Raw genomic sequence first — 12,421 nt, 5'->3', positions numbered from 1 at the left:
CTCCGAAGGGTAGTCCTGGTCGTTGATCGTACTTAAATCTCACCTAGCTGCCTCCAGGTGTCATTCTATATGGCGCGCCTGGCACTGGCAAGACATTACTGGCCAAGGCGGTAGCGAACGAGACTAGCGCCACTTTCCTTAGGGTTGTGGGCTCTGAGCTCATCCAGAAGTACGTGGCGGTCGGCTAGTTGCCGAGAGCTGGAGAGTCGTACGTAGGTATCTTGGTGATGGCCCCAAGTTGGTTCGGGAAATGTTCCGAGTGGCAAATGAGCAAGCACCATCGATCGTCTTCATAGATGAGATCGATGCCGTTGGAACGAAACGGTAGTGGCGGCAATGGGTCTTTACAGGCTTGTTAAGCGACTGGCTACAGGTACGATACGACGTCGGGAGGGGAGAGGGAGATTCAGAGTGAGTGGAGGTCGCCCTAGCTGACCATCTCAATTTTCGCCTTTAGGGACGATGCTCGAGTTACTCAACCAACTCGATGGTTTCGATCAATCGGCGGATGTGAAGGTCATCCTTGCCACCAACAAAATCGAAAGCCTTGATCCTGCTCTTTTGAGGCCTGGTAATTTCACCTCAGCTTGCTGACGATACTTTGCGGCCACTCTGGCATCTCACAGGTCGAATTGATCGTAAAATTGAATTCCCCTTGCCGGATATCAACACCAAGAGGCGCATCTTCCAAATTCACACTTCTAAGATGACTCTGGCGGATGATGTAGATCTGGAAGAGTTCGTTCACAGCAAGGTGAGCTCGAGGCATTACATTTATGATCTGCATGGTAGTTTCTCAGGATGATCTCAGTGGAGCCGATATCAAGGCCATTTGTAAGGGCAGTTGAATCGAGGGTTTGAGTCATTCTAACTCTGGTAGGTACTGAAGCGGGTATGTTGGCGTTGCGTGAACGACGCATGCGTGTGACAGCTGAGGATTTGAGGAAGGCACGAGAGAAGGCGCTGTATCGCAAGAAGGGGAATATCCCTGAGGGAATGTATTTGTAATATCCCCGTGATAGAATTGAGATACTTATTGTGTTTCTTACCGAACGCCAAGATGGTAGTGCTGTGTTTTCAAGTGAAAGAGTTCGAGTGGACCGTGTCAATATTGAATTGAGACATAAAGCACCGTATGGACTAACACAAGATCTACTTCACTGGGACATCTGATGAATACCATAACTTGTAAGATTCTCCATGGGTCTTCATTTGAGACTCTCAAACGACTTCAATAGACACAACTCTCGTACGTGGGTATCATGTACTTGATGTTAACGAATGCATCTTCACCTCCAGTCAACTCCAGCACGTTCAGTGTTTCTTCGATGAGAGTTCCTAGCAACTAGGTGGGACAGAGGTCTGCTGAGGGTATACCGTACCGAGATTCCGCCAATCTTCCTTCCGCTGAGCGTAGTCTATCACATTCCATGTGTTTCGCTTCTTGGGTTTGAAGATACTCATAATTGGCAGAAGATGCCGGTAGTACGGCACTAATGCTTCGCCAACCATAGGAGAGGTTTTAGCCAACAGCTGTAGCACGTGTAGAGTGTTCACCTGCTCAGCTGTGATATACGCATTGTGAGCGTCGATGCCCCTAGGCCCTACCACAGTCTCTGGGTCCCTTGTATTCAAAGCCTGTCTTAGCGGTACCACCAACTGTGGGACTGCTGATAGTATCTTAGCCTCATTTCCTTCCCTGATGAGGGTTAGACAAGCCTCACGGGCCATGAATCGGTATCTGAGTCGCGATGTGACCTATTGTGTGATCTTTCTTCATCTTACGGTTCACTCTTTTCTCTCGTACCGTCGACGAACACGGGCAGAAAGTGCTGATAGTCTAGTTTTGAGGGAGACACTCTCCAATCAAGATAACACTTGGCTCCTGATATGAACGGTATAACACAACCTTCAGCAGCCTTCTTAGCTTAGTTGGTAGAGCACCCGCTTAGTAAGCGGGAGGTCGTCGGTTCAACTCCGGCAGAAGGCTCATTTAACCATCCGACAAAAAATTTTTCAACTTACCGTGCTTTATGACAAAAGGCATATCTCCTCTTTCATACATCCTTTTGAATTGCGTCGCGGGATGTTCACTTGAATCAAAGATTCGACTTTTCTTCTCTAATCTTAAATCCCGTCGCCAACGGGTACTACCCGCTCTCGGTGGACCAGGACCCCATGTCGTGAATCTAAGTCGTCAGAATATGTCTCCCGAGAGTGGCAGATCAAATCAGTTGAATCATATTTCATCCTAGCAGTCGTATTTGAGCAACAGAAGAAGCGTGATATTCGCTGACATACCTGGTCCTCCCCAGACATGTAGCAGGGCCATTCTGTTCAGAGAGAGTATGGAAAAAGTCCAGACCAAGCTCCCGAGCAGATACACCTAGATTTTGACGACTTCCCCATGGAGCTGGGAGCACTGCTGTCCTACTTTTTCCCAGATTACGTCGGCGTGCCTCTCTACTATGACCCTTCCCAACAACAGCTAATGATGCGCTGGCCCTGAGGGGTCTGGGGATTGGATCAGTTGGCAGAGCACTCCTTGACTTCTCCACTGCCGCTAGGGATGAGGTATGCATTAATCTGGTACTCGATAGACAACTATTCGGCGACAATTACAGCTGAACTCTCAAATTTCAACGGCTAGTATGTTGAACCCGAACACTTGGCGTGAACATGTACAACGGCTATTGCATGCTCTCTGATCGGTACAGCTTCGTATTAAATGAGCCAGCATTGTTGCCATAAAAGCTCCTGCTATGGCCGTAGTACCACATGTTGAGATCGTCCTTAATCGTACAGTGACCTACGAAACGGCAAGTGTAAAGAGCACCGAACGCGATTGGATGATCTTCTCTTTGATATCGGATCCACAAGGTGAAGAGATTCGCAACGCTGCAAGAGTTTGGGAAGAAGAGATTGAATCGCAAATGCGACCCTTCTGGTGTTATTTTCCCTGGTAGTCGCGCTGCTTACCAGTCATGTTCCTAGCCAAGGCACCCGCCTTACGATAGTCCCTGGCAGGACCCTCAAACTCCTGGCAGGGATGGTGGAGGATATGTTGACCTTTCACTGAGTAAGGGAAACACTCGTGGTACTGCGGAAAAGTCTCGCCCTTGTTTTCAGGGTACCTGCCGGTCCGGCTATACCCCATTTACACGTTATAACCCCTACTCGCCCCGTGGGTTTCGGCCTCTTAGCGAGCTACTGGCCCAGCATCCTCCCCCTGCGTTGAAAGTCCCCAACGTAGCGTCTTCAACCTGAACATATGGCATTCCAATGATCAGATCGATACGCCCTACTCCTAGCACACGTTTCCGCGTATCGAACGGTGGAGGAGTTCGATCCAAAGATTGAGGAGGAGACGAGCTCATCATGTGGGAGAGAGCGGAAATTTACACGCTGATCAATTCAACCAAGCCGTCTATTTGGCGTTGAGGAAGTCTAAGAACGCAAGATTTTCCAATGTGGAACGAAGCTGTTGTAAATGTGACTGGTCCTTCTATGGTTAACGGTAGTAGTAGCAGTACCCAACAGGACTATAAGGTGTGGGCCAGCCTGTTGGGTGGGTCCTGTGGCAGCGCGACGGCGAAGACGGCGACGGCCCCATTGTCGAGGTTGACCATACTCTACCAGGTGGGAGGGCCCCGGGGGGTTGCTGTGAATGGGGTCTTAGGTGAGCTCGATGGGGGCCTCCAAGACGGTGCACTCCCAGGATTCGATATATAGGACCATGAAAAATATATTGGAGAAAGAGGGAATTACGAGCATGTGGCGAGGTACTGAAAGAGGGATGGTCCTTTAGTGGACATGATCCGTATCTTCCACGAACCAACCTAAGATATCCGACTTGGGCTCCTAGGTAACCTCGTATCGGTGATCCACAAGTTTCCATATGGTGCCATAAATTACTACGTTTACGAGAAAGCAAAGATTCTAATGCGGCCGTACTGGTTGTCGCCGACCGACCCAGGGATATCATGCCGGTTCCTGGCCGGATTTATGGGAGGCTGCGCTGCCAACGTAAATAGCTCATACCAAAATTTGCACGAATCCTCTCCTTTCCAGGTCGCTACCTATCCGTTGGATTTGGTCAGAACTCGTTTAGCGACCAATGACACTCTCCGAAATTGGGGTATCATACCAACACTTCGCGAGATCGCGCGGACGGAAGGCCTGAGCTCCCTTTTCAAAGGCCTGGGAGTAACAATATGGTGCCAAGGGCTGAACATAGCGCTTAATTTCGCCATTTATGAAACTCTTCAGGTAGCGCAGGAGTTTCTCAATTCTAAATGGAATTGTGATAAATTCAGGTGAAGGCGATCGAGATAGAGAAATGGGTATTCAGGCAGGTGCTCGGCATGAGCTCATTCAATGCCCTTGAGAAGCAGAGGGGCACTTGGTTGTCGAGTCTCCTTTGCGGGGCAATGGCGGGTAGGCGTGCTGGCCCTTTGGGTCTCCCCCGGACCGTGATGGGCCCCTCCTCTAGGCTCAACAGCTTCTATGATCATTTTCCCTCTGGACCTCATACGTCGCCGCCAACAGATGTGCGTGGGAGTGGCCGCGCCCAGTTTTTTGACAGTCGCCCGGCAGATTGTGAAAGCGGAGTCCATTCGGGGACTCTATCGCGGCTTGGTAAGTGGGGTTTAGCAGCCACGCTGTTATTGATGATATTCTTCCAAGATTCCCGAGCTAATTAAAGTAATCCCGGCAGTCGGCATCAACTTTTACGTCTACGAGTTGGTCCGCCAGGAGGTTTTGGGGGTAGAGATAAGCCCGCGGTAGCGTGGCAAGGCGGGCAGTGACATTTTCCGTATGATAGTTTGATAATTATGTCCTAGATGTGAGAACTTGAGTGCAGTTTAAACAATGCGTTTCAGTGTCGAGAGTCTCTGTGGAGTTGATAGTAATGTTACTCTTATTAGCGTTGATGTTCCCGTCACTGTAGGGTCAGCCTTGACCGATGTCCTCTTCCTCTCCTTCCTCGCCTAGTCAAGCACTGGGATGCAATGAAGATGTAGTGCCTCCACTGCCTTCCAGGGACGGGGGGAGCAAACGGAAGGCTGGTATGAGGCTTATGGATAAACTAGAGGGGGGCTCGTCGAAACGACAGGCAACAGGAGACGACGACCAGCAGCAGCAGGGGAGGAAGGATGAGGTGATAGTGGCCAGGCTCTGCTCAGTGTTGGAATATAAGATATGTGTGACGGTCAAGAATACGACCGTTTCACTTTAGTGTATGTTAGGGCATCTCTGTATCTGAGCCTTGTTTAAGTTTCAGCCTGAAACACCACTCTGTTAGTGTGAACTGCTAAGTTTATGAAGTTGCCTGAGAGAAAAAATACGCTCCCTATGTTTGGTTTCCTTAGCTGAGCTCAGGAGCTTCCTCACTAGTTATAGGAGTTCATATACGAATTTGGGTAGATCTCGATTTCCCAGTATTCCCTTTGAATTTTCGTATTGTCACCAACACATGTAGTTGACCATATGCATACTTCTCCCACTGGTTTAACTAGGGTGGTATGTGCGACTCTTAGTGTCCTCACGACCTGGTCTGGCAAGGGATGTGTGCCACTTGCTGTGCTATAGTGGATAGCACTGAGCTAGGGAAGGGAGATGCCGGGCCGGGCCATAACGCTGGGTCGTCGTCTGGGGTCAATGCTTGGAAGGAAGACCCCCTCTCGCTGGAGGACGATGACCTTTCTGCTGATGATGACGATAGTGAAGGGCCTCAAGAGGAGTCCGTCGTTGATAGTGATGAGGGTATGCTTCTCACTCCACCTGGTAGTAGCTGATGCCTTCTTGTATTAGAACGACGGGCGGCCCTCGAGAAAGGCGGCTACTATGCTACCGAATTCCTCAGTGCTGATGCTGGTATCAGAGTGTCCGCTGTAAGCCTGCGGTGTCCCCATGTAGTGGGCAATATCCCATCAGGCTTTCGCTGCGTCATTGGAGTCGTCTACGATACGTACATTAGCAGCCTCTAAAAGGCTAGTAGCTGTTCTTGACATTGACCATACCATCCTACATGTCACCAACAAGAGGATCGACCTCCTTTTCCCGGGTCCGTAGACTACGCCAGGGAATGCCCCATGTAATCGTGTGTTAGATGTAACCTGCTATAATCTAGCGCCCAATAGGGATACGGGCAGGCTTGACGAGGAAAAGGTAGTTGGCGATCTCGATAGGGTCGTTTGTCAGACCCCGAGGTGCCCTAGGTGTATCAGTTCTTCATCGGGACCAGCCCTACGACAACGGCGTGCTGCTATCTTAAGCTTAGACCCGGGTTGTAATAGAGCGCACCTTCATCTCCCATGCGAGGGGCTCACTTGTAGTTACACATTCCTGGAAGAAATACTCCCGTTGTATGAGCTCTATCTCTATACACACGGCACCAGGGAGTACGCGATCCGACTCCTCAAGGCCCTTGACCCCTCCGCACGATACTTTGGCTGTAGGCGACTTGTAGTTACTACCACTGTTGAGCTCATGCTTTTAGCGCCGCCACGGTTGATTGCGCGACCCACTCAGTCAGCCCTAACGTGCAAGGTGGGAAGGCGGGCCTTTGTTGCTGTGCAAGGTCGTTGGTCGCTCAGACTCTGTCGAGGATATTCCCGTCGAACCACCGGCTAGCTGTGATTGTGGACGATCGGGACGACGTGTGGGAGGCCAAGGACAACGAGCACAGCCTCATCAAAGTGACCCCTTATGTTTTCTTCCCGGATTCAGAGAGGCTCCGAGTGTCCCTCGAAGGTGAATACCACACCTCTTTCACTTCCTGCGTGACCCCCCTCCCACAGGTCAACTGAACGCCATTATAGCGGCGGGCGCTGGCAAGCGCGCCATGGCCCCCTTGGCCGAGTACCACCACCCAGCGGACGCCAGCAGCTCGGCAGTCCCGACCCCTCCCGAGGAAGGAGCACCACCACGGTACTCATAGCCTCTGGTCACTCAAATGTTAACTCAATTTTTCAGGGATCGAAAGTGGCTCGAAATGGCCGAGTCGGATAGGCAGCTGCACTATGTGACGGAAATGCTGCGAAATATTCATACACGGACTTATGCGGCGGCCCAGCTGGCCACGGGGTACTGGCCTCGAGGTGCTTGAGTTTGACAGTGTCTGTGGTATGTAGTGTCGGCGATGAACTTGATGCCACCAAGTTGGATGTTCGACCCGTTATACCGGCGATCCGGGAGCAAACATTGGAGGTGAGCGGGCTATCTCTGGCGGGTTAGCAGTAGTGTTGTCGTCTCAGGGGCTCAGGGTTGGGCATTCTGGTCTAGTCCCCAGCAACTATTGGGACCCTGCTCAGCATCCTGTCATACGCCTACTCCATAGACTTGGGGCCACTGTGGTCACTGACATAGCGGGGCCACGAGCAGGGCTAGACAGCTCGTCACGTAGGAGTATACTCGTCAAGATGGTTTTGGTAGTGTACCTCAGGTCCGCCTATAGATGTCCTTGTTGCGAGCAATACTGAGACTAGGAAGGCCCAACAGGCAATGGAGATGGGAGTTCCAGTTGTCCATGTGTGGTATTTACTACATGCCCTAGCAACCTGGCAACGACCCAAGGTGGGCACGCTGTGTTAGGCGTTGGGCTCATACCTCTGCCTTAGTTCGGCCCCTTCAAACTGAGTTCTATCGAGGCCACTCCTATGCGTGTCCATTGGCAAGCACCGCAACTGTACACCAAAGACCCTCACGACAGTGAGGCCGACGCAAGCCCGGCCCGGCGAAGGCCCAACGATCTGCTCACCACTGTGGCAACGGTGGACAGCAGTAGCGAGGAGGGCTTCGTGGGTGGTCTCACTGTAGACGAGGACGACCTGTTGGCGGCATTGGAAGGGGATAGTGATTCTGACGATCAAGGTCAGGGATGATATTTAACCGAGTACTCGTGAAAATAACGTCTCCTATTGAGGGTCTCAGTCGAGTTGTCTACACAGTGAAGGGTCCTTAGGGGCAACGAGGAAGAGACCTGTCACGACATGATAGCAAGGCTGGGGGGTCGAGTTTATTCTTTTCTTTAATGACTAAAGAAAAGAAGCCTCATGAGTCCAAGGACGAGGGTATCGATGGTGTTCAGCAACAGGCGGCCGCCCTTGGCTCGTTGAAGAGTGTGACGACTCGTTTGAAGTTCTCGGATGTGGTATCGGCCCCTGAAGGGTCCTTCATACGGATAACCGACGTAGATGCTCCGACGTGCAGGAGCAGGTGGGCCCGTCTCGCTATTGAGGTAAATCTTCGCTGTGCGCAAGATACATCCCTTGTTGTTCTACGAGTACTGCCCTGATAGAAAACGCCTCGTCTAAAGTTAAACTTGAGATTTTCGCTCCAGTGTTGGAGGGGACTTTGGTGATACCCCCGACAGCTAAGGGCGTCGCTAAGGTAGACTGGCGTATGGTCTCGGTCGTTTTCTTTGTGTGCGCAGTGTTGGAATATCTCAGTCGAGCACAGCTGAGTTCAATCACTACTGATTATAGGAGCTCGTGTACCGATTCGGGTAGAAGTGAAAAAAATCCCTGAAAATTTTCCAAAATTTCCGCAGAATTTTCCGTATTTTCACCGCCACACGTGCTAGCTGAGCCTGTGCATCTTTCTGAACGATCGTTGGTAGGTTAGAATGCGTAGTGGTGATGACGGTGACGATATGGAGGTTGAATACGAGAACTCCTTTGAGGAACCCCTGGACGCTAGGACGGCCATAGGCACACACAGAGTGGTCTCAGCAACTGCCACCTACCTACGGGACCATCAGTTGCAGCAGGGCATTGAGGTAGGTGTTGCGGGCCCAGTTTCGGCGACTGCTGTTTTCAGGCGATGATAGCGGAGCTCCTAGTGAAGATGCCTGACGATCCATGGGAACACATCGGGGCCTGGGCATCGGCACGACGGAAGGCTGATGCAGAGGGGCCTAGTTGAAATGCCACTATACCTGTATGCATGCCACTATTGATATCAGTTGTACTATAGCTGAGTCGTGTTACTACATAGCTTGGTGGGACATAACTAGCATTCGTACGCTGCCGTAGTTGAGACGTTTTGGCGCGCCCTGTTTGTCAAGGGTCTGCTGCCAGTTTCCGACAGTGCGTAGCATCGAGGGGATTTCGAGTCATGTTGAAGAGACTCACAGGAGCCAAAGGCCCTCCAAGCACAGAGGCCGTACCATCGTCCACAGGGAGCCCTATGGCCCACCTGAGGTGAACTGAAGCCGCTATAATGGTACCTGCAATTGTAACCCAGGTTGCCCATCTCGAGCGTATCGGACAGTACCTCTGCCTTCGGTCCTCCACAAGAGGGGCGTGCTCAAGGTGTGACCAGCAGTATTCCCATCATAGACTTGGACCACGACGAGGACATGGTGGAGGAGGAGACTGCCAGTGGCGTCGTCGACCCACAGCGACGTGGCTGGGTGGCCAGTCTGGTGAACATTATTTCTCTACGACGGTCCAGGACTGACGCTACTGCCCTCGGAGGCGACCAGCAGGCTCGACGGGACCCGCCACGGCCACCGAGCTGTTGGAAATGCACCGTCGACTTCAGTTTTACCAACAGGTCAGTTTGAACGACAACCTCTACTGTAGAGAAGGGCACATCCTCAGGGCCAGGGTGTGCCCGATGTGCGGCCATCAGTTTTGTAAGGCGTGCTTAGCTGAGGCCGCCGCCGAGATGCCACTCATCCCTGCCGACCTGCAAGACAGTGTCATGCGTGCAAACCGTGGGGTCTCGTTGTAGACTCTGCCGGGCAGGCCTTGGTCAGGTCTGTCCGCTGACCCCGACTGGACCACCTTGGAAGATGTACAGCAACTAGAGCATGAGAATGGGGCCGACCCAGAGGCGCTCGACCACCCTGTTGATGAGGACGACGATCTTGGATTAGACGTGAGGGCCGAGGGATTGACCCTTCCAGGTCTACGTGCTATTCCAGACACGGGACTCCGCCACTCGAGAGGAGGTCCGGAAGGGCCTCAACAAGTTGAATGGGACTCTGTGCCATACCTGCCTCAGTGAAGCCGCCAGAGATCTACTGCTAGACCGGGTGAAAGCACGGCAGGAGAGGATACAACTGTACGCCCCATCGGACAGTTGTTGCTACTGGTCGTGGTTTCAGGTACCTCGCCGGTCGACTAACAGCGTTCAAGTCGACTCCAGAGAGCAACGTCGCTATGGTCTACAGACTGGGTGGCAATTTCCTCCAAGCCTTGAGAGCGGCCTCATCAGTTCTCCCGATGGGAGCTTTCGCCAAGTCAGAATCGTCCGCACTGACCACGTCGACGACTTGCCCATATTAGGTACATCTCGGGTGCATACTACCTTTTCCGGTATGGCCCTCTGTGCATTTATGGTAGCGACATACTGGAAGCCATAGGCATGCTTTCCAAGCTCACTAGTAGTGCTGGCATTCGCTCGAGATGGACGGCCAACACAGCTGATGTCGCCGCGGCCATGTGAGGAGTCTGTTGAAAGCCGCTATCACTGAAGCAAAAGGTAGATACTACCTCATGGGAGAAGATTACGGTGCTCGAGGGAACGATCCGAGTCTGGAGAGCAAATCTCATCACGGTGGGAGCCCATGGCTTAAGTGTTTTCGAAGGGCCATTCTGCCAGGGCTGCCGATCCCGTCGAAAGTGACCTTGGCCGAGGTGGAACTTATGTGCACCCTAGCGGTGCATATACCTGCAGAATTCACCGCAGTGGACGCTCAGAGGCTCCTCCGACTTCAGGTGGTCCTGATGGTCTTGGAACGTCATGGTAAGCCTCTTTCCTAGGGTTGGACTCTGGTACTGGCGGAGCCACACTATGCACGGTATAGGGAGTTTGGTCATACCTTCTATCTGGCATGTAGAGGTGGGGATACCCCAGGGGCTTCGAAAAGGGCAGTGCTTATCCTTCCGGGCACGACCACAATTGGGGACTCCATAACTGACCTCAATGCCTTCCAGGGGACCCTCTACTTGGCTGATGGTACCATGGGACACTGCCATATGGGTAACTACCTAGGCCCATGTCCTGTCCTCAACAGTTGCCTCATCAGGGATGTTGGTCGCCGCGCAGCACCTCGTTAGAGAGGTCGGCAGCTGCCTTGCTCGGCTCCATGATGAGGGCTTCAGGATTTCCCTGACGGGCCATTCTCTCGGAGCTGGTATCGCCTCTCTGGCATGCATAATATTACGCCAAGATATCATGCTTGGCTGTGACACACTGACGTGGGCCATCGTGTCCTCTTCTGGGTCCTCCAAGTCTACTTCCTCAGATGTGTCGGGTTCGGTTCCCCAGCGTGCATGGACGATGCGCTTGCCACTGCGGCGGAGAAATATGGGGTGATCTCAGTGGTGAACCGAGACGACATGGTCCCGAGGGCATCAGTGCATAACGCAAGGAGGCTTATCGAGCGACTTGCCGACCCTACTAGTGTGATGCGAACGAGGCAGTACTTGTCCGAGGACGCTGCGGCGTTGAGGGACATCAAACGCATTGCACAGCTCAAGAGACGACGTGACCACGCTCACACAGGGGACGTGGACACCACGATGGTGAGCAACAGCTTGAGGCCTGTTTGGTGGCCGATAAAGACTCAGGGCGTTGGTGGAGGCCCTGGAGGGGTATCGACAGGATCCCAGCAGTCTGAGGTGGATTATCCCGACCTGAGTCCGCAGTCGAGCACTACTCGGGCATGGTCGGAGGCAGTGACCTCGTTCTTTTCCGGTGTCACAGCAGCAGTGGGTCGCCCGTGGAGATGGGCCGCTGCCCGGGCTGAAGCACAAGTCTTAGGTGAGGATTTCAGAATGGGAAGCAATGGCATTTCGAATGTCAGATGACGCCGTTGAGGGCCTGTCAAGCATACACGATGTCCCTCCCGACATCAGCCAAGTCGAGCCCTTCCACCATACCAGTGAGCTCCGAGTCCCCGGCAAGGTTATCCACATATACCGACGTGATGGCTGTAATCAATGCTCGTATGTCCCGAGAGACTGGTCGGGGCTACAAGGCGTTCAACTACAGCCAGGGATGCTCCATGACCATTTCGGCCGTTCATACTATATGGTAGCTCAGGCCGATGGCTGGCCGAGGGATCTATGATGCTCAGGCTGTGAAGCAACTCGCTTCACTGGCAAGCACTGATTCCAAACACCGCAGTCGAACACCTTCGTGGAAGCCCCAGTCGGCCAGTGCATCGTGCTCATGTTGCGGTTCGGACTTCTTGTGGAACTCCGTTTTGAAATCCGAGGCACATCGATTGCTCTCACGACACAATTGCTACAGCTGCGGCAATGTAAGGTTCTCGCCGCTGGGCAACACGTCTTAATTCTCTGATCTCATGGAGCCATGACATGTGAGTAACCAATGTGTTCTTCAGGCTGTATGTGACGGCTGCAGTAAGAATAGAATCAGTATGCTCATGTCTCCCGAAACT

At 52.5% G+C, this 12,421-nt stretch overlaps 6 protein-coding genes and 1 non-coding gene across 7 annotated transcripts in view; 5 read left to right on the top strand and 2 right to left on the bottom strand.

The window, feature by feature from the left end:
- The window catches only part of Pmar_PMAR020741 (26S protease regulatory subunit, putative), a gene marked incomplete at both ends in the record, with an annotated part of 1,818 nt that extends 810 nt beyond the window's left edge, over nucleotides 1-1,008 (top strand). The window contains 7 exons of the mRNA XM_002781310.1: nucleotides 48-169; nucleotides 217-324; nucleotides 374-411; nucleotides 458-571; nucleotides 627-754; nucleotides 801-834; nucleotides 881-1,008. Coding sequence (XP_002781356.1) covers nucleotides 48-169; nucleotides 217-324; nucleotides 374-411; nucleotides 458-571; nucleotides 627-754; nucleotides 801-834; nucleotides 881-1,008 — 672 coding nt within the window. The remainder of the gene's footprint in view (nucleotides 1-47; nucleotides 170-216; nucleotides 325-373; nucleotides 412-457; nucleotides 572-626; nucleotides 755-800; nucleotides 835-880) is intronic.
- A 330-nt stretch (nucleotides 1,009-1,338) lies between these two features.
- On the bottom strand, nucleotides 1,339-1,731 carry Pmar_PMAR020740 (hypothetical protein; the record flags this gene model as incomplete). The annotated part of the gene is made up of 1 exon (XM_002781309.1): nucleotides 1,339-1,731. One exon carries the CDS (start codon nucleotides 1,729-1,731, stop codon nucleotides 1,339-1,341), a length of 393 nt encoding a protein of 130 aa, XP_002781355.1.
- A 54-nt stretch (nucleotides 1,732-1,785) lies between these two features.
- Pmar_PMAR020738 (hypothetical protein) lies at nucleotides 1,786-2,116 on the bottom strand (the record flags this gene model as incomplete). Its single annotated transcript, XM_002781308.1, has 2 exons — nucleotides 1,786-1,885; nucleotides 2,026-2,116. Coding segments are annotated over 2 exons (191 nt in total), but the record flags the coding sequence as incomplete, so codon positions are not given.
- Pmar_PMAR020739 lies at nucleotides 1,918-1,990 on the top strand. Its single transcript has one exon. It is a non-coding gene; the product is annotated as a tRNA-Thr (tRNA).
- A 1,352-nt stretch (nucleotides 2,117-3,468) lies between the features above and the next one.
- Nucleotides 3,469-7,886, top strand: Pmar_PMAR020737 (hypothetical protein; the record flags this gene model as incomplete). Its single annotated transcript, XM_002781307.1, has 22 exons — nucleotides 3,469-3,639; nucleotides 3,680-3,782; nucleotides 3,866-4,269; nucleotides 4,356-4,437; nucleotides 4,493-4,638; nucleotides 4,687-4,784; nucleotides 4,952-5,020; nucleotides 5,044-5,161; nucleotides 5,541-5,766; nucleotides 5,815-5,894; nucleotides 5,938-6,067; nucleotides 6,113-6,171; nucleotides 6,222-6,292; nucleotides 6,339-6,457; nucleotides 6,503-6,552; nucleotides 6,600-6,756; nucleotides 6,804-6,933; nucleotides 6,979-7,089; nucleotides 7,137-7,212; nucleotides 7,260-7,404; nucleotides 7,448-7,578; nucleotides 7,623-7,886. The coding sequence occupies 22 exons, from the start codon at nucleotides 3,469-3,471 to the stop codon at nucleotides 7,884-7,886; spliced, it is 2,940 nt and encodes a 979-aa protein (XP_002781353.1).
- A 149-nt stretch (nucleotides 7,887-8,035) lies between these two features.
- On the top strand, nucleotides 8,036-8,928 carry Pmar_PMAR020736 (hypothetical protein; the record flags this gene model as incomplete). Its single annotated transcript, XM_002781306.1, has 3 exons — nucleotides 8,036-8,242; nucleotides 8,624-8,782; nucleotides 8,824-8,928. The coding sequence occupies 3 exons, from the start codon at nucleotides 8,036-8,038 to the stop codon at nucleotides 8,926-8,928; spliced, it is 471 nt and encodes a 156-aa protein (XP_002781352.1).
- A 192-nt stretch (nucleotides 8,929-9,120) lies between these two features.
- Pmar_PMAR020735 (hypothetical protein) lies at nucleotides 9,121-10,458 on the top strand (the record flags this gene model as incomplete). Its single annotated transcript, XM_002781305.1, has 7 exons — nucleotides 9,121-9,206; nucleotides 9,250-9,561; nucleotides 9,609-9,724; nucleotides 9,767-9,888; nucleotides 9,917-10,074; nucleotides 10,118-10,252; nucleotides 10,299-10,458. 7 exons carry the CDS (start codon nucleotides 9,121-9,123, stop codon nucleotides 10,456-10,458), a joined length of 1,089 nt encoding a protein of 362 aa, XP_002781351.1.
- Between the last annotated feature and the right edge of the window lie 1,963 nt (nucleotides 10,459-12,421).

This window comes from Perkinsus marinus, assembly GCF_000006405.1.
Source record: "Perkinsus marinus ATCC 50983 genomic scaffold scf_1104296942710, whole genome shotgun sequence".
Lineage (NCBI taxonomy): Eukaryota > Perkinsozoa > Perkinsida > Perkinsidae > Perkinsus > Perkinsus marinus.
Note: the sequence above shows the minus strand (reverse complement) of the source record. Positions and strands in the feature narration are given on the sequence as shown.